This window comes from Anguilla rostrata, chromosome 6 (genome assembly GCF_018555375.3).
Source record: "Anguilla rostrata isolate EN2019 chromosome 6, ASM1855537v3, whole genome shotgun sequence".
NCBI classification, from domain to species: domain Eukaryota; kingdom Metazoa; phylum Chordata; class Actinopteri; order Anguilliformes; family Anguillidae; genus Anguilla; species Anguilla rostrata.
This window is the reverse complement of record NC_057938.1, coordinates 51307160-51327210: the sequence shown is the minus strand read 5'-3', so window position 1 is coordinate 51327210 and position 20051 is coordinate 51307160. Positions and strand designations below refer to the sequence as shown.

The 20051-nt window shown below is 46.6% G+C and overlaps 1 protein-coding gene across 1 annotated transcript in view; it reads right to left on the bottom strand.

The window, feature by feature from the left end:
* Positions 1-20051, bottom strand: part of nbas (NBAS subunit of NRZ tethering complex) — a 178911-nt gene that overhangs the window by 27483 nt on the left and 131377 nt on the right. Inside the window, exon 50 of the mRNA XM_064340412.1 lies at positions 2357-2496. Within this exon, the coding sequence (XP_064196482.1) occupies positions 2357-2496 (140 nt within the window). The remainder of the gene's footprint in view (positions 1-2356; positions 2497-20051) is intronic.

Below are 20051 nucleotides of genomic sequence, written 5' to 3'. Positions count from 1 at the left end.
GAAAAAAAAAAAAATGAATTCCTTGTAGTTGTAAATATTTATACGTGAAAAAAGAGCCGCAAAGATCTGAGGATTATAGCTGGCTGAGCATATTTCTCATGTGAGATGATGTTTGGTTCGCAGCGCCAGAACGCCAGCAATATTTACAGATAAACATAGAAAAAAAATAAAAACGGCAAAAGTAAAACTTGCATTGCAATAGTAATAACTACGAACACACAAAATTACTTTGCCAAAACATCTGATTAAAAAAAAAAAAATTTATTTTGAAAAAGACAAACATGAAACATTAGCCGGCTAACTAGCTAGTTAAAAAAAATAAGAAAAAACTGGTGTGTGTGTGTAAATATAGAAATGTTTACTACCATGTGGTAAATGGACATTGGGGATGAAGGGGTTGAAAACTACTTGTTACCTGACAATACGGAAGGGGACAGGAATCACTCAATAGTGAGGAGCAGTGGTACTAGCACTGGAAAGGGGTTTTTAAGCCAGACACACCGTGAAAACATTGGGAAGTAGCCAGCTGGCGTCTGCAGATATCTCCTCTAAATGCAAGCCTGGCTTCCTTCTGTCGCCACGCCAACGACGCGGTCCCGGGAAAGCGACGTGATTGGTCGGGAAAAACCTCAGAAGTGAATGTCCACACAGGTACAGCGGGGAGTGAGCTGGAAGCAAGAAGGGGTGGGAGGGGCCTTGTAGAAGGATGTGTTGCTTAGCAACTCGCTAGGAGACCCAAAGGGCCTCAGGCCAGGGAAAGCTCTGCAAGTTCAGCGCAGTTGAACAGGTTGGTCTGAATTACGGAAAGGCTCTTTCTTCCGAGCAGTTTTCAGGAAAACAAAGGATTTCTCACTGCCTACAGAAGCCTATTTATTATTATTTATTTTTTTAATTGACCAATAAACAGACTAAATTAACATTTTTTTGTTGCACAGTGCAGATAATTAGTGGTTTCGGTTTTCTGTTGTTCCTTGTTGATGTCCCCGTTTTTCTAGTTTTTGTTTCCGATAAAGCATTTTTGTCTACGTTTGACGCAAAGACCAGAGAGGGGATTTCTGCCTGGAAAAGAGCCATTAGACTCAATCTGGACCAGAGGGCCTAACATAATAAAAAATTATGTGCCACAACACTTCAGGTTTTCGAGTGACCTATATTTTACACGATACACGCCCGGCGGTGCATCGAGTTCTTAACCGCTGTCCCTGTTCCTGTTATCCATGGATTACTTCATTTTCCTCCCATTGTTGAAATATCGAGCTGAGAATGAGGCAGCACTTTCGGTATGCGCTCGAAAACAAAATATATTTTTTTATATTTTCGATATTGAAGGCGCACTCCCCCTGCTGTTGAAACATTCTCCAAGGATCACGAACATCAATCCGCCTCTTTCCTCGAAGACGTTCCCCTTCAGCAAGCCGACACGTCCCCTTCCCCTCCGCCTTCGCAAAGAACCGAGGCGAGGCCCTGACCATTTGGACAAATAAATCTGTATACAGATCAACGTTATTTCACTGAATTCTTCTCAAGGGAAGATTTATGACCTGTGATCTAATATACTCACTGGTGTGTACGACAAGGCAGGCCGGAAACTACACAGTACGAAACATGGCATGGCGGACGGACAGACACAAAACTGTTTTCTGCCTCAAACTACTCTGGACAACACACACTGGAAACAGGTGTGAATACCTTCAGGTTATATCAAGGAGACCAAGAGTGGTGTATTGTTTGTTTGAATAACCCTTCTTTTATTTATTTATTTTTTACTGCACATAGTTCTCATCTGTCGTGTCCACAGCGGAATGCTGCCTCTGTAGCTTCGCGTACTGAATTGTACTGCCAGACAAAGGCATCGGCGAAACAGGCCAGTACATTTCCAAGCCCCGGCAAGACAAAAAACCCCCGCCTTTCAACCCAGTGGAGCGGAGGACGAGTTCATTGGGTTCATCTGAAGAAGAAAAAGAAACAAGCACGAAACTATCCAGACCCATGGCGCACCTGTACAAAGTGTCATGAGTAAAACTTGGCTAACTATATAGCTAGCTAACTATGGCATGTCCTCACCCCTGTAACAGTATTTGTTGTCCTCCGTGTGTCCATACATCTGTATCGGTGGTACGCGCTAACTAGGTTAACTAAAGTAGGCGAAACGCTAACATGTTAGGGTTAGCTAAAGTAACGGTAGGCGATAAAGCTGTGCTTAAAAATCTTGTGCCGTTCGAAGCGGTGTGAGTGACCACAATTTGCCATGCGTAGCCCACGGCGGCAGGCAGTCCTGCGCGCTGCGGGAAAAAGACAGAATGAGAAAGAAAGAGACAGAAAGAGGGAGGAAGAAAAAGGAAAGGGGATTACTCACACGGCAGGGCTGGTCGGGGGAGGCCACGCCTGTAGGAGCAGCATCAGGTGCTGCATCTGGTCCCACCCGGCGCTGGAGTCCAGCAGCTCGGCGAAGAGCTCCGCCCGCCTCTCCTCGCTCTCGACGTCGCCCGTCTCCAGCTGCGGGGGGGGGGGGGAGAAAAGCCGCCGGTTACGACAGCGCGTCTGGAGCGGTTTAACGAGCTGCCCCCGCCTCAGTTGTCCCGTCTAGAACACAGACATCCCCGCACTGTTCCAGAAAGGGAACGTATTAAAATACACTGGCTCCAAAACCTGTTCAACACATTTCGGTCTGAGCGTTTTTTCTGTAAAGCAGCAGTCAGACTAACAGTGCGAAAGCATTTGTATAAAATTCATATAAAGTCCCTTAACTACCTGAAAAGTTTTAGAAGTGAAAATGTGAGAAAGAAAACCAATTCAAAGCACCTGGAGTTTGAAACAGAGCTATTAAGTTTTGTGTGCCTGTTGCTGCAATGTTGAGACTATTCTTTCTTTGGGTAAGCAAAAGAATACATAAAGCTCACAAAACTTAATAGCTCTGTATCAAACTCCAGGTGGAGGCTTGTCTGTTGTGGGGTTTGAACCATAGCCCTTGGCAGTCGATCCGTACAACAGCAGTTCCAGAGCCTGTTCCTGGAGATCTACCATCTTGCAGGTGTTCATTTAAACTCTAATTTGCCACACCTGATTCTACTAATTCCTGATTCTACACACCTGATTCTAGCAGCTCGATGAGATCTTGAGCTGTTGAAAAAGGGGTGCTTTGTCAGGGTTGAAGTGAAAACCTGCAGGACGATAGATCCCCATGAACAGGGTTGAGAACAACTGCAGTGCAACATGAGATGCTTTTATACACTAAGCCAAAGACCAAGGTCCCAAGCCTAGTGAATCAGGCACATTTTTTTCTGCTTCTCCAAGGATGGCACATTCTGTATGGGACACGAACATTGGCTCCCTGACGACCCTGAGCTGCTCCTGCACTGACAGATGACTACAGTGCAGTCGCGGCACGTTTTCATATTCCCGCTAATAATGTGCTCAGCGGCGGATGAGGGGGGGTGGGGGTGGGGGGGGGCGACAGGGGGGGAGGACAGAGGGATCGCTGCAGAATACGTGCCGGATCAGAGGGGGCCCTGATGGCGAAGCCCTTTGATGCGTGTCCTCTAATTCCGGGGGCGAAAAAATTCCGCGGAATAGCGTGACGCGCGCCCGCTAATTAGAGCCAAGGTTTCCAGAACGTTCCGCCGGCGGGCCCCGCCGCGCCCCCCCCCCCCCCCGATCTGGGAACGAGCGGCGGCGGCGGCCCCCAGCCCCGACTTTTCAAAAAAAAAAACGAATTAAGAGTCGTGTGATTGCGCGCTACCCTAGCTAATGCCCCCCCTCGTTTCACAGTCTAAAGGTACCCTCTCAATTTAAAGATGAAAAGATCTCCATCGCTCGCCGCATTAGTATTTTTTTAATAATCAGCCATTATTTATTCAAACCTTTGTGTCACCCTGGGTGGTTAGGCTATCGCTGAATCGTAGCTAAATTCTATTATTGCGGTCCGCACGGCGTCGGCCCTGGGTCACCCCCGAGTTCCTTACTCCTGAATTAGTGCGCTGCATTTTTTATGAGATTAGCCCTGCCCTCCCCCAAGCAGTATTAAACAGGTCGTTAATGCGCTAACGTACAGCATCACCGCGCGAGGAACTCAAACCGCTGTCAAATTCAAATTAAAAACCGCTGCAAGGCGCGTGATTAATTTAGCACGCGGCGCTCGCAACTTCAGGGTAAAAGGAACGCAGAGCACTGACGTACACTGGCCTGCCCGTGTGCTTCGAATACAGGGGGTTTCGGAGTCAGAACTGCATTTGAAACAACACATAAATCAACCAAAAAAAATGACGATTTCCCCATTATTTCAGGTCCATGTACTTCCTTCTGGGAATATTATTGCAAGTAATTTGGATAATGTCGGATGACTCTAAATTTCAATACAAGACGTCAAAACGGTCCTTGCGGCGATCCGTTTCACCTCCAAAACGTAATTAATTTCCCTGGCAGCGCGATGCGAGTTAACAGCTCGGAAAAACGGCTGATTTCTGAAGGGAGGGTTAAAACTGCCACCTGCGTCTGTGGCACTATGAGGCCGAGGCCCCCAGTGCCCAACTGCACACCCCCCAGCGCCCAACTGCACACCCCCCAGCAGACAAAAGCACCCGCGGACCCCCCCCCCCCCGGCTTCACCGAACACGATGGTGCATGGTAACTCACCGGCACTACGTACTCCTGTGCTACTGGCTCAGTTTCGGCTCAGTGCTGGGTAATAGCACGATAATAACATGGTAATAACACGGTAATAACATGGTAATAACACGGCCGTTTCATCCTGCAAGGGCGGGCGTGCCAAGCCTAATAAGCTCATTACGCAGACGACAGCAAAGACTGGCGTGCCGGGTCTCCGTGAACGTGGGCCGATTCAGACCAATCGCGTTCGGCGTTCACAGGGTCATGTGACATGGAGGAAGTCACATGCGCGCCTCAGGCAGTGGGAAAGCCTTTTCTTGTCTCCCTCTGCTTCCAAATAGTTTCTGTCACGTCACGTTTGAGCAATGATTTGACTGTTTCTAAAAAAAAAAAAATATATGATCAATAAGCAATTTTGTGGTAGCCCTTTACAATGAAGTTCCATTCACTGAAATTAACTGATGCGTTAGTTAACACAAATAAGTTATCGACATAATAAAGAAAAGCATTAATAATACTTGTTCAGCGCCCGGTAACAATACTTATTACGAGGCGCTAAACGGGAATGGTGCCTGTCTTACAGGAGCATGTGCTGGTTCATGGGGATTAAGCCTTCAGCAAAAGCATCACACAGATGCTTTGCATTGTCCTCACGCCAGTAAGTTCCCATTGCCTAACGTGGGATACGGCCATCAATAGTAATATTCAGTTATCTAGCATGAGCTAATGCCTTAGCCAGAACAACTATTAATAAGCATTTTAAATGCCTGTTCACGTTGTCAGACGGCGTTAAGAAAAAAAGGACATACATACTGTAGCAACACTGTGGTGTAGTGGTGGTGATGTAATGAGAGTATGTGGGCTACAGATACTGAAAATCAAATGATTATGTAAAAAAGGATCCTGGGTAATAATACTAATAATAATACTAACATCATGGCAGGTCGACTTATACTGAAAATGTCTATTCGCAAGTAAACACAAAACTCACTTAGTAAAACTCTCAAATTCGATTTGGTAAGCCCGCTATCTTAATAATGGGCGAAGTAATTTCCCCAGAGGTAGCGAGGCAGAATACTGCACTTTGATAAGCTGGTTTTATACTGTTTTTTCAGGAGATGCGAGCTGAACATATAATTCAGTTTTATTACGTTAAAGCTTTCTGTTAAAAAAGCAGCTAAGACTTTGTTTTTATTTTTTTCCTGGGTTCAGGCATCTCAAAGGGCTTCAGCGAGCCAGGGTCTGTGTGACGCTAAAAGGGAGCTAATTTAACACGGAATCCTCTATGGCGTCGCCAATGGGTTCACTAAAAAAAAAAAAAAAACGCATAAAATAATAAATATAAAACGAGGAAAATAAAAAATAAATATCTTTTTTTTTTTTATTATGGCATCGGCAATGGGTTCACTAAAAAAAACCAAAAAAATAATAAACATAAAAGGAGGGAAAAAAAAAAAAAAGAAGGAAAAAATAGTGTCATTAACGAGGCTAGCGCTAATACGCGGCGATAAAGCAGCGGGTAGCGGCGTTAGCGACACGAGCGTTCGTTTCTCGAGCGTCCGGCACGCCGCCGTCGAAGTGCCGATGCTAAAAGCGCAATAACGATTTCGCGTGTCCCGGAGGCCTGTGTGGAAGTTTAAGCGTTCGGAACGTTCGGACGTTTCCAGCCGTTAATTAAAAAACGGCGCGGCGCCATCGCCCACCGGTGCCGTGAACCGCTGACCGCGAGACAATCAGGAACGCTAAACACGGTAAACACTCCGCTGCTATGTTCAGAGCGAGGCCTCGGCCGTGTCGCCGCCTCAGCCACGCGCCAAGTGTGTGTGTGTGTGTGTGTGTGTGTGTGTCTGTGTGTGAGTGTGTGTGAGTGTGCGTGTGCGTGTTTGTATGTGCGTGTGTGTGTGTGTGTGTCTGTGTGTGTGCGTGTGTCTGTGTGTGTGTCTGTGCGTGTGTGTGTGTGTGTGTGTCTGAGTGTATGTGCGTGTGTGGGTAGGCGTTTGTAACATTTAACAATGTTTATAGTAGAATATCCATTGTAAACTGAGGAAGAGATGGATCACACAGTAATTGCACTACACAGATTGGGACTTAGAACTGGGGCTCAGACTGGATTTCAGATCAGACAGTTTGAGTGTAACGCAGGGCAACATTACACTATCCTTTCAGACTTCCAGTCACATCTACAACATGCAATTCTGATTTACAGCATATACTGTATTCTTCTCATAAACAGCATTTCAAATTCATCCATCCATCCCCATTATCTATACCCGCTTATCCTGGGCAGGGTCGCGGGGGGTGCTGGAGCCTATCCCAGCATGCATTGGGCGAGAGGCAGGAATACACCCTGGACAGGCCGCCAATCTATCGCGGGGCACACACACCATTCCGTTTCAAAGTCAACATATTTACAGTTGTTCTGAATATATCTACTGAGGCAATTTTACGAGTGGTACTGTCAGTACATAAATAGACCAATAAGACTCCTGTGTGTAGGCGTACGGAAGGGGCACCTATCATTTTGATAATAACAGCTATTATTAATAACTATAATACTGAAATAAAGAAAACAGGCAATAGGACAGTGATTTTCATGGACAGAGGCGCTCCATACGGAATACTGCACGCCCTCAAACGCTGACGCAGACAGAAGGCGAGAACCTCGCTGAGAGTGTCTTTGCATCCTCCGCAGACAGACGGAAACATTTTTCACCCCAAACAGCTGCGGGGGAACATCTGGGCAAACTGCTGTCAGCGCCAGCCTGTGCCAAGGATGCCCGCAGTTAAGATTCGGGGGGGGGCTTCGGGGGGGGGATTTCGTAAAATGCGGAGGACTTGCAATCGGCCCCCCGGGACGATCGACGAGATCAACTTGCAAGCGAACTCTCACTGACCAAGCACGGCGCCATCGACTCAAGCCCTTTCATATGCGCAGCAACCGTATTACCCTTAAGGCTCCGCCCCTTTGTGACCAGGTGACCAGTGCTGAGCTGCTGTCAAAGCAAAGGCCAACGGCACTAGCATGGCTGCTCATCCGCTGCTGAAGCGGTTATGGTGGACAGGTCATGTGACCAGGGAGGATGACAGACAAAAGGCTGCATTATCATCTAAGGAGAAACTGAACTGGGGTACATAACAGCGAACGAGCAAATGAATAAAATAATTAATTGTGTGCAAGCATGCGTAGTGTATGTACGTGAGCACGTATCCCAGCATGCAGTATAATATTCTGTATGCTGGTAAACACATTTTTTGCTGTACAACAGTTGTTTACACAATTGTTATTTTTCTGTAATAAATGTTCATCGATGTTTGTGCAACTGTTAATTTTTGAGGAATTAGGAGGAGTACACATGAATGCACTTGCACAGGCTTATATTTTGTTGTCAAGCACTTGTCAACGCGATTGCTATTTTTGCGTTTCTTAACTTTCTTACTATCCTCTGGCACACACGATTTTATTTACCGAGCCAATAAAGCTCCATTTGAAGGGAATTGAAATAAAAGCACCTGGAGGACATCCAGTCCCTATTTCGGGCGTCCTTTTCTATCTGCGGAAATTGGCCACTGAACAGCGGGAGAACAGAAGAGCATCTCCTCTTGAAGTAGAGAAGAAGAAGAAGAATGACAAAGATGATCTTCGGGTCATTTCTGATTTATTATTATTTTTTTTCTCTTATCAGAGCAATGTTTTATTCATGATGCTGGGAGAGCCTGAGTTTTATTTTATGTAGAAGAAACCCAACATTTGGTCAGCGCCCGCTGAAAACGTGGAACCCAAGATATCCTTCAGAGCATCTTGAAAGAAATTCAAAGGAAGTGCGGCTGTGAATCATCAGGGCAAAACATCGGAGCTCTCGTCGTCATTAATAACACTCGTTGCATGCTACAGTTGACAGCAAGTTTTTAGAGAGTTAGAAGGCAGGTGCTAGATGGGTGGGGCAAGTCGGACATGGAGGCAGAAGAGCAGATGGGACATGGGGCAGAGGCAGTACTGGGACATGGAGGCAAGGCAAGTACTGGACATGGGGCAAGGCAAGACTGGGACATGGGGAGAAGGCAGACTGGACATGGGGGGGATGGGACATGGAGGCAGCGACTGGGACATGGGTGAAGGGGCAAGTACGGACATTGGGGGCAGAAGGGGCAAGTACTGGCACATGGGGCAGGAAGGGGCAAGTCACTGGGACATGGGGGTGCATAAAGTGCATCATTTCATGGACATGCGGCGAGAAGTCAGACAGCAGGGCAAGTACTGGGACATGGGGGCAGAAGGGGCAAGTACTGGGACATGGGGGCAGAAGAGGCAAGTATTGGGACATGGGGGCAGAAGGGGCAAGTACTGGACATGGGGGGCAGAAGGGGCAAGTACTGGGACATGGGGGCAGAAGGGGCAAGTACTGGGACATGGGGGGAAGAAGGGGCAAGTACTGGGACATGGGGGGGTGAAGGGGCAAGTACTGGGACATGGGGGGGTGAAGGGGCAAGTATTGGGACATGGGGGGAGAAGGGGCAAGTACTGGGACATGGGGGTGAAGGGGCAAGTACTGGGACATGGGGGTAAGGGCAAGTACTGGGACATGGAGGGCAGAAGGGGCAAGTACTGGGACATGGGGGGGCAGAAGGGGCAAGTACTGGGACATGGGGGGGTGAAGGGGCAAGTACTGGGACATGGGAGGCAAAAGGGGCAAGTACTGCAACGTGGGGGGTGGTGAAAGAGCACGGCCAAACAAGGTCGTTTTAAATGAGGTGATCCTCATTCGCTACCTTGTTGAGTCTGACTGGCAGAAAGCTAGTAAACCAGAATCACATCTCAGCTCAACCCTTTCCCAGGTGCAGAGATCGTGCACAAAACATGATCTGTACACTTCATTACAGCTGGGAATTTTCTTTCAGGCTCCTTCATAAAAAATTAATACGTAGTTACAACTGTCTCATCCTTTTTTCATGGAAGCCGGGAGACTTGCAGTCTCGCACAATCGTATTTGCTTAGCAATTGCCAATTCCTGTTAAGTCAGCCCCTAATATCCACGGTGTGTGAAATGGGATATTTTCAATGATCCTCGGTTAGACGCTTGTCATTTTCTCTCCGAGCCAACATCACTTCTCCAGGCTCGCAGGCCAAAAAAGCGGCATAAGCCGGGTCTACTTAAAATTTACCCTTCAATATTTAATTGGGATATACAGGTATGCGACATTGATTAAGAGGCAGAGCAGCAGCCACTGCAGCACTATCAGGGCCCAGCGAACAAACAAAAAGAGCGTTCAGCTCCCATGATGCTTTGGGTGAATTGATCGAGAGTGGAGGGCCTGGCCTCTTATCAGTCCCTCTCCAAGCCTTTGAAACATCTCGAGCTCGCTCGCACGCACATCCAAGAAAACTGCAGGGAACAAATCCAGACCAGCCACTTATTTTTCTCGCAAGATAAAAAAAAAAGAGCAAAATGTAGTTTGTTCATTTATTTTTTATTTTTTACAAGGACGCAAATAATCTCTCATCAAAGCCATTTTGTTCATACGTAACAGGCGTTATATTCCTAAATCTTATCCTACATTGCAAATTGGAAAACGGTTTACCACAATAAAATGACAAGAGAAAAAAAAATGAAATGGGTTCTTATTTAAATTTTTTCTTTTCTGTTTATATTTCTCACTCGAGCCACAGACCTTCCGATGATTCAGACTGATTAAGTGAAGGCTGACCGCCCCCTGAGCTCATCAATAAAATAAATGCTTTGTGGATTTTTCATTTATTTATTTTCAAAAACACGGATGCTCATAACCTTGCCTTTCTCTCTCCAGCGCTAGCAAGAATGAATGCATCTCAAGGCCTTAGTTAATATTTACCTCATGATCTTTAATATCATTGCTGAGGTGCCCTGCTGGAGAAATCCATAATGAATCGAGCGGAGATTGCCGGTGGAACCTCCGAGTAATGTGACGGCGATAAGCAAAAACGCCATGCTTGTGTTCGCCATCCATTTACAAAAGGGTGCTTAAAATATCGAGCGGTCGGGACGCTCGATAAGGGACAATTCCACGGTCTATCAAATAGATCCTGAGGTGTTTGGAAATAAAAAAAAAATTATTTGCATTAATTTCAGCCTCAACCGGTCAACACAGACCGGTGTACATTCCCATTAAATTTTCTCTTGATGCTCCAAATTCACACTGACTTGGAATGGCAATATTGCAATCGATCGTGAAAAGTCAAAGCGAAGCACAAATGCAATAGCGAGGGAGAGATATATTAAAATAAATAAAAAACGCAATAAAGTCACGTTTCCTGTGGTCAGTGCGGCGTGTTAAAAACTGCGTCGCCGCTGCAGCAATGCGCTTCCTCTCCTGGAAAAAGGAAAAAAAAAAAGAAAAGAAAAAAGTAGCAACGGTACTCCCGCCATCGCACGGCGCCGTCTTCCGTTTTTGTCCGTGAAATAACTGCCGTGAGAAAAGCCTGTCGAATGTGTGTCAGGCCGAGGCGAGGGAGAGATCTTTCTTGAGTCTGGCCTTTCCAAGAGGCAGGAAAAAAAAAAAACGCAATTAATATTCACTGACCTACTGCCTGGTATAAAGCAAGGTCCCCAGGGAACACCGCAATTAAGTTTCAGAGGTCATTTGCTTTATAGGTAGTGGGGAGGTGAGAAGGGGGCGGGGGAGAGGAATGCTATTCAGAAGCAAGCAACAGGGAAGGGCGGAATTTCTGGAATAGAAAAAAAATGTGCCACAAGGAATCTTTCAACTGTGGACAATTTCTGACCACCCAGAGGGCATACACAAAAAAGCAATCTATCAGGGCAAACGCAAAAAAAAACCAAAATGGAATGCGCCGGGTGATTTGTCACATGATGCGCCGTTGCGTAATGAAAATCGCACTTCTCCCTCTCGAGCGGACGCCGCTTTCAGCTCCGACGCCGCACTTCACAAGGCTCGAGACGGAGGAAGGAAAAAAGAAAGAAAATAAAGGAGGAAGGAGAGAGAGAGAGAGGAAAATAAAACCAACTCCGATCCGCGTCATTAAGCCCGTCCTCAAAAAACTGCGCGCTCGGAAAACATTAAACTTTCCCCCCGATTCGAGCGTCTCGCAAGCCGCTCGGGACCGCGAGGTGTAATGCACCGTCGCTACGGAAGGGTACCGCGGCTAACGTTCCGTCCCTCTCTGTCCCCGCGACACCTCATTGGCTCCTTCGGAATTTACGCCGCGCGCCGCGCGCCAGCCGCCAGCCGCTCCCGGCTCTGAAACGACCCTGACGCGCGCCTGTCTGACACGTGCTCACACGTCCGGCGGAACGTTTTAATACGTACACCCCGTTTGCGTCGAGAGGCGAGTCTGTTTCGCTTGGCTCGTTAATTAGTCACGCATTGGGGGAATACAATGCTTAATGAATATTCAGTTTTAAACGAGGGGGCGGGGCGGGGTGGGCAGGGAAAAGGATTTAGGAGTAACGCGAACACTGAAACCCTTCCTCAGGTACCCAAGGGTTCAATTTCAGCCCTGGACAAAAACTACAGCACTACAGTGCTATCGTAAAAATGGCCAAGTTACCTTAAACCTGTACAGTATCTCTACCGCCACAGAAGACCCGATCCTTTAAAAAAAACATCTTTTTCTACAGACCAGGTTAGAGCTGCAGCCAAAAGTGCTAAGAGTTCATACTGCCCATTACCCTAATGACAAAACGCAAGAAGAAACACTTCTGAGAGACTGCCTTTGACTCCATCGATCAATCAGTCAATTAGTTAATCAATAAGCCGATTGGGAACAGTGTCATCCTGAGCTGCTGCACTGCAGTTTCGCCATCCACTCGCTTGAGCTGTCTACAGCGCGGTTGACTCCCTCAGAATTTACAGTATTTTGTCTAAATTTAAAATGGTTTCACTAAAATGTCTCATTTCAAAGATAATTCGAGAGTCTAACCTTTGGCTTTTTCTGTCAAAGCGATTTATATAACTGCTCTGTTGCAGAATATTAAATCATTTAGAATTGTGGCATACTAAAGTGAGAAGACCCAAATTGTAAGACTGTATGAGTTGAATACATTACATAAATATCCCTTCGAACAGTTGTGGAGAAGTAAAAAAAAAAACAAAAAAAAAACTTGACCTCTGACCTCTAGTTATTTCTGTCCAAAGAGGTAACACAACATGAATCATCAACAACACAACATATTTCAGGAAATCAAAAGTGGTCCCACTTACATGTACCACAATTAGTCAAATTCATGGCTTTTTCTACACAAAATGCTTTCCCTTTCATCCTCACAACCAGACCAAATTCCCACCAATACTTTTCAGCGAGGTGCTTGGCTTTCAGAATGAACAATCTATGTAACTTTTTCTTGTGGCCGTAGGTTGACCCCGGATCTAAGCTAAGGTGGTTTCCAGTCTTGCAGAAGACAGCACAGCCCTTAAATTCCCTCTGCAGCCTCACTATCCCGTAGTGTCTTCCATAAAACCTCTCCGGTTCTCAGGGACCCCTCTCCCGATTTTAGCATGTCAAAGGGGCCAACTCCTCCAGGCCAATTTAAAAAACCGAACTTCGGCAAAGAGTGACCTCGTTACTCCTCCCTGCTACTTCTTGTTCCTCCGTTAACCTCTTTCTGTATTTTCTCTCTCTCCCTCCCCTTCCTCTCATCCCTCCTTCTGTTCCCCTTGGTTTTTGCCGTTTTTTTAAGTTATTTTTTCAAAATCCTCTCTTTTTTAACGAGGTATCTACTCGGTGCTTCCCTGACCTTGATCGTGGCGACTCTCGGCTTGCTGGCTCTCGTCCTCCTTTTCTTCATCCTCTTTTGACTGAAAGGGGAATTCTGTGGCAGAGCTAGTCTTTCCTCTTCTTTGCGTTTTCTTCCCGTCCTCTCTTTCACTCCCCCCTTCCCCCCCTCTTTCTCAGGCTTCCCGCCGCTGCTGACAGCAGCTTCAAACACCCCCTCCTGCCTTACAGCTGTGTTAACCACTGTGGCTCCTCTGTCCCCCCCTCCCCAACCCGAAAACCGGTTCCCCAGAGATTGCCTCCTACCCATCAGTTAGTCTTCCTTCTCCTTGTTCTCTCCTACCGCTGAGTCTCTGCTAGCTTCACACGGGACTCCAAACTGCCTGTCGTATTATTAACTGCTGTTTGTTTTTGTTTTTTGTTTTTTTAACCAAAGAGAAGGACGTTTATGCCACGATTCTCCACTACCTCTGCAACCCAATATTTCTGCTTTTCACAGCCATATCCCATGCGCCATTACCACAGTATTTCAAAAGGGGAATACCAATTTTACATTGTACGGTATATACAAGGATATGTGTATACTTTGTTCTAGCTTCTCACAGAAATCGGCTTACAGAATAACCAGCTAACTAAGCTATGCAAGACGTATATCGTTTTATCACTCTTTCTGGGAACATACCCACATACAGTCAAAGATAGTTCTCATTGTTTTAGATTCAAGAAGGTAAGGTTGAATCTGCTCTGGGCAAGCCATTAAAAACAGCTTTTTTTTTGAAGTGTGAATTAACCAAATGACCTTACAAAAAAAAAAAAAAAGGTCACTTTCGAAGCGGACCTCTGCAAAGTGAGATGTCCACAGCACATTCAGCCATTAAATCGAGGCAACCCGCAAGAAAAAAATTCACCGGCTTTTGTGATCAGACAAAACACCATGGAAACACACCGCACAAATACGGCATTCATCGCGGGGGAAACGCTTATGCTAACAGCCCTCGTCCCTGGCGTGCTTCTCACTTCAGGTTCAGCGGAGTGAGTAACTGTTCTTTAATGTTATTAACAACAGTCAGGGCCCTGATTTATGGGACGTTGCTCAGCAAAAACTGCAGTTATTAGGCGGGCGAGGCACGGCGTGACACGTTAAAATAAATAAACAATAAAAAAAACAAACCGTCGAAACAACGAAGCGTCAAATTATTCCCGAGCGCGCGTTATGAGGCAGCTGTATGCAGGAGAGCGTCCGTCCATTTATACACTGAGCAGAGTGTCCCTGCCAGCAGGTTCGGTCCCACCCCTCCCCTCTCTGTTCTGACCAATCAGTGACCCTCGGTATTCGTTTCTCGCCAAAGCGTGACTAAGACTTCTGCGGTCAGCAGAAACGCAGCTCCGCTCTGGCAAATGGCGGGAGTCGCCGCGGCGACTGTTGTCGTCAGGCCGCCGCCTCCCCCCCCTCACCTGCGAGTTTTTTTTCGCCTGACGCGGAGAGGTGTCAGCGTCTCAGCCTCCATTTTTTTACGCACCAGTTAACTAGAAAATTAGAGAAGGAGGCCTCCTGATGAAGCCTATCGGGGGATTAAAACAAAACGCGCTTCCCCTTAAGTGCCCAGCGAATTCCGCACGCGCACACACACACACACACACACACACACACACACAAAAAATAAAAACCTGAATCGAGGCCTCTGATATCCTTTCGAGAAAAAAAAAAAATAGAAGAAGGCTTGACGCAAATTTCGAGTTCTCGCGGATAATAATTAGCGACCTGGGGACGGCGGCAGAGATAATGGCGGAGGAGACGGCGGCCTCCGCGCGCGGTAACTGCCCGGTAACCGCCGTCGGCTGGCTACTTCCTCCTAGCAACACAACTGATTCTCAAGAAGAGGCACTTAAAGCACCTAGAGTGTAATTAAATATTAAGGCTCCTTTGATGTATGCAAAGCCCGACTCAGAAGATTACCCCAGGACCCCGAGTACAGCTTTAACACAAATCCAAGTAATGGAACTCAGGAGCGGAGGCGGGGGGCGGGGGAGGGGGGTGGATAAAAAACAAGAGCTTCTGATTCCAAACAGAAACAGCTCGGGTTCCTGCGTCTCGTCTTCGCGGACGACGCCGGGGGAGAGAGCTCCTTCGCGGAAGCAAGCGCGGCGGCCATCTTGGCCGTTTCGAAATCGACCGCGGTCTCGCCCTGGGGGAGGGACCGCCGTGCTTGGCTCGCTGGCGTCTGCAGGGGGGGGGGGGTTTCTGACGAGTCAGAGGAGCACTGTCGGGGTGCTGGATTAGGCCCTGCCGCTCGATAGCGAGGCTCCGGGGGGCGCCAAACGTATTGGATTACCGCCGGAAAAAAACACACTTGAAAGACAACGGGGTTTTAGGGTTCGATAAGTTCTCCGCATCGTCCATTTGGGCGAAAATCAAGCGCAGATTGCTTGCATTGCCATTTTAACCAGTGCACTACTGGATTATACTAATGAGCTCTGCATCCCCATAACTCACAATAAAGGGAGACTTCCAGTACGTCCAGTCCAGAAAAAAAACAACAAAAAAAAAACCCTTCATTTTAAGAGAAAGTACAAGTGAACAAAAGCACAAAGAGACATGAGTGGCATTTAAATGAGGGCTTTTAGCTTTTAGCTCAGACAGGGGCTCCCAGCAAACAACACTAGCAGGTACTGAATGTACTCTAGCCTCATGTCAGATAGCCAATCAGCAGCAAGGTCGTGCGGCTTCTTTGCAATCATGCGATTTGCTTTTCCAATCACATGGATGATGCAAGGCCTTGCTGCTGATTGGCTGTCTTGGCCTCTGACGCTTGGACGTTTACCGCCTCATCAGGTATGATTAAAAAAAAGCTCACCTATACACGCCATGGCGACGGTTATTCTTATTAGGCTTAAAAAAAGATCGTTATTCGCTGGATCATGCAGCTCTACCGATGAGGACCTGACTGTTCTCTCAGACATTCTCATAAACATTCATGGAGGAGTTACGACAGGGTTCCTGCTCTGAGCTTCTGTTAGTCACAGCTTCCACGTAGTAGTAACAGATAATGTTTACGTGACAGAGTATCTCCTCAAATACATCTCCTTAACTAAAGCTTTTCATGCATGTAAATAAAGTTATCAGTGAGGAACTAGAATTACATTAGCCTTTTTTTTAACAGTTTTCTTTATTAATGTAGGCGCTAGGAACACACCCACTTCTACGTTCCAAAATTATTTTCTCGACAAACGGTGAGAGAAATTCTCACATCAAGGAATTTCAGTTGCAGATGTGGTGCCACATATTGCACAGTTAAGGTGAAAAGACATTTTTAATATTTCTTTTTAAAGACATTTGCAGATTTAATTTGCAGTCCTCGCAAACAAGGTGTTTGCCGAGGTCTACTCAGACACATTCCTGGAAATAAATAAAGATTTTAACAAATTATAATGCCGCAGACACACAAAAAAAAAATCAGTTGGTTTCAGCCTGAGAAAGAGAACGTTCTCCTTTTACAGTTTGATTTCCTGCCATTTTTAGCCGACGCTGTCGCTCACAGTAACCTGCATAGCTTATGCTCATTTTTTTAACCCACGTCCATACAGCTGGATATTACCTGAAACAGTGAGGATTAGTTACTTCACTCAAGGGTACGATGGCAGCACTGAAACTGGGAATAAACACAAAAACCACGGAGTCACAAGCCCCAGTTTCCTGGATCTGGGAAACGATGAGCAAAACTACCCGTTAATCTGGGTTCAGCTGCATAGCTACCGCACACACACCGCCATAACGATCTCCTCTGCGGGTCTCAAAGACTCGAATCGCAATCGGGCTCACGTCCGTCGGACGACCCTCAAACAAAACGACACGCGTCGGCCAAAGCTGAAATTAAAAGCCACGTTTATACGCCGAACGTCCTTCGCCGCGAACGATGAACAGGCGCATCCGGCATCTGTTTCCGAAATTAAACTTGGGTCGCCAGACACATTTTCAATTAAACCCGTCCCCCCGGAGATCAAAAATCCGGTTACACCCAGCACGTTAACCCCGTTTATCATTTATCCAATTCCCCGTTCCTATTCGCGTCCCGTTTAACGCCATTACTTAAGCCTGATGACTTCATCAAATGACACGCTTCTAATGATAATGGAATCGCAACACCTGCCTGCCGCCATACAGCTTATCCACCTTATCCACTGCGCGGATACACAATGTTCTCCACGATTTGCACACTTTACACAGGCTGGAGCCACAGCCGCTGTAATACTGCACACTGTGCACACAGCCTTGACGAGACCACATTAGAAAAAGAAAAAAAAAACATAAGTTGTTAACAAACTTGTAGCTACTTTCTGTAGTTGAGGCGTAAAAAAGTGATGGTATGATTGCAGTGGTTTTAAAACAAGGCGTGAAAAGGATGAAGATGAGTGTTATTTTTACATTATCTCGTTTCCCCTAATACCCCATAATCCTTTGCTCTGGAGGATACTGTGTTAGAAATGACTCCGTAATGGGTTTCCTGATCCAAACAGAGGACAGCTTGATTTATTGCTCTTTTTGTAGAATTCATAAACAAGCGACCGTAGTACCAAACAACCACAGTCAAAATTAATGTGACTACAAATGAACACAAATCAAAATATGTTCCATAATAAGACTATATCCATTCAGACTTTCCTCCAAATGTGCCAATAAAAGTGATTCATTAAAAAAAGAAATTATTAAAAAAAAACTATAATTTATACTCCCCGCAGAGTATTTTAATTCATGAGAGACTTCAAGAGGCTGAGGTTCAATCTGTCCTTTGCTTTGACTAACAATCAAAAGCACAAATTTCGTTCCCCCCAACTTCCCCCCCCAACCGCCCCCTGCCCCCCGCCCACCCACAAGCACAGCTTGGTGAGTTCCGCAATCACTGAAACCAACTCGCCATACTGAGTTTGTGGAGAACAAGGTTAATGCTGGCAATCACTCTTACGTCAAGTTCAAAGACAAATGCTGATTGAATACCAGCCTCAGTCTCCAGACACACGTCCACCAGAATCTCTGCTGAATGCTGCAGGAGATTACCTGGAGACAAGTGACACAACTGAATGCCACCGTACAAACAAACACTAAAACCTTGGAGTGTCAGGCTGAAATGGCTAATACGATGTTGTCTATACCAGGTGTACGGGCCGGGCCAACCAGTACATCATAGGTTCAAGCCTTACTGTATCATTAATGCATGGGAGTTCGCCTCATGTGGGGAAATCTGGTCACATCCCACCCACGACAGGATGGATTTAACCCTATTAAGACTAGCTTTTTTTTCCCCCAATATTTTTTTTCAAAATTCTAAGCCGGTCAGTGTTCTAGAACTCTGTCAATTACCATTGCTTTCAATTACCAGCAGTGATTGTTACATCAGCGTCAGAATGTTCAGTTAAGAACATTCACCGGGCACTCCCCATACAGATGCACTCATACAGGCCAAGCTGTCGCCCACTCGGTGCTAGCTCTCCTGTTGTACTTCGCATCTCATAGACTGCAAGACAGCCATCGGCTCAGAGGGGGGGGGCCTGCCCTCTCAGTGGCAGGGCTGTGCGGCGCAGGTGTGGGGGCTGCGGGGACGACTCCCAACACGCGCGCGGGTAAAGTAAAATAAAAATCCAGTTACTCTCAATAACGGAAGTCACCTTAAAACCACGAGTGATGGCTCGGCACTAAATTGCAGGGAGCAGGTCCTCAAAGCCGCGCTCCCTAACAGAACCCGACCGGACAGCTCGCAGTTCAGAAAAAAAACTGATTTGAGCGAGTCGGCCGAGGCGACAGATTTGGATATTGAGCCGAGCACATAAAGACTTCCCAGCATTCCCGCGAATGGTCTCTCAGGACCTGCGCACAGACCCGACGGCAAAAGGAGGCGTTCACCTCCTCACAGAAGAGCGCGCCGTCGGTCTCCGCTCACGTTAGCCTAAAACGCACCGCTCTCCACTCCGACGGCCATTTTCCCCGAACCGTACTCGGCCAATAGAAACTCAGGACCAGACGCGGGAGACGCGAGACAAGAATTAATGTGTTTTTTTTTTTTTTTTAATGAATAATAGGAACGGGCAATATAGTAATGGATAAAAATGAAATATGAAATACAGTCGCAAAATGACTTTGAACTGGCGCCAATGAATATTTCAGGGAGGGAAAAAAATAACTGAATAACCGCAGGTTAGCTCACCCACCTGAGAGCGCTAAGTGTATGGGAACAGTGTCCATGGTTGCAAAGACCAGGCCCGAACGCACACGTCTCTGGTCACCAGACTGATTGTCCCACCACCCCCACCTCCCCCGATTGGGCCACTGAATGGGACCCCCTTCTTGACCACTGCCCGAGTCGGGGGGGGTGAATTCAATTTCAATTCAGCCAAGTCACGACATTTATTGAAATTCAAAACACGGAGAAGAAGAAGAAGGAGGGAAAAAAGGCCCATAATCTTATGTGTGGATTTTTCAATTAACGAACTGAGATTCAGTTCATTTTCTGAACCGACTGAATTGGCAAAGGAAGTGACCTCAGCCACTGCACATTCAAAAGGAAGTAATGGGCCAAGCAGACGGGGAGCCTTTCAATGCGGAACGGGGGGAAACACTTCACTGCCTTCGAAAAATACGCTTTAATTCCTGACTGACGGCTAATGGCAGCATGCACTCCACGCGTCTGAGAGCAGTGGCTTGTGAGCAAATGTTCAGATGAGAGGGCTGCTGAAGAAGAAATTATGA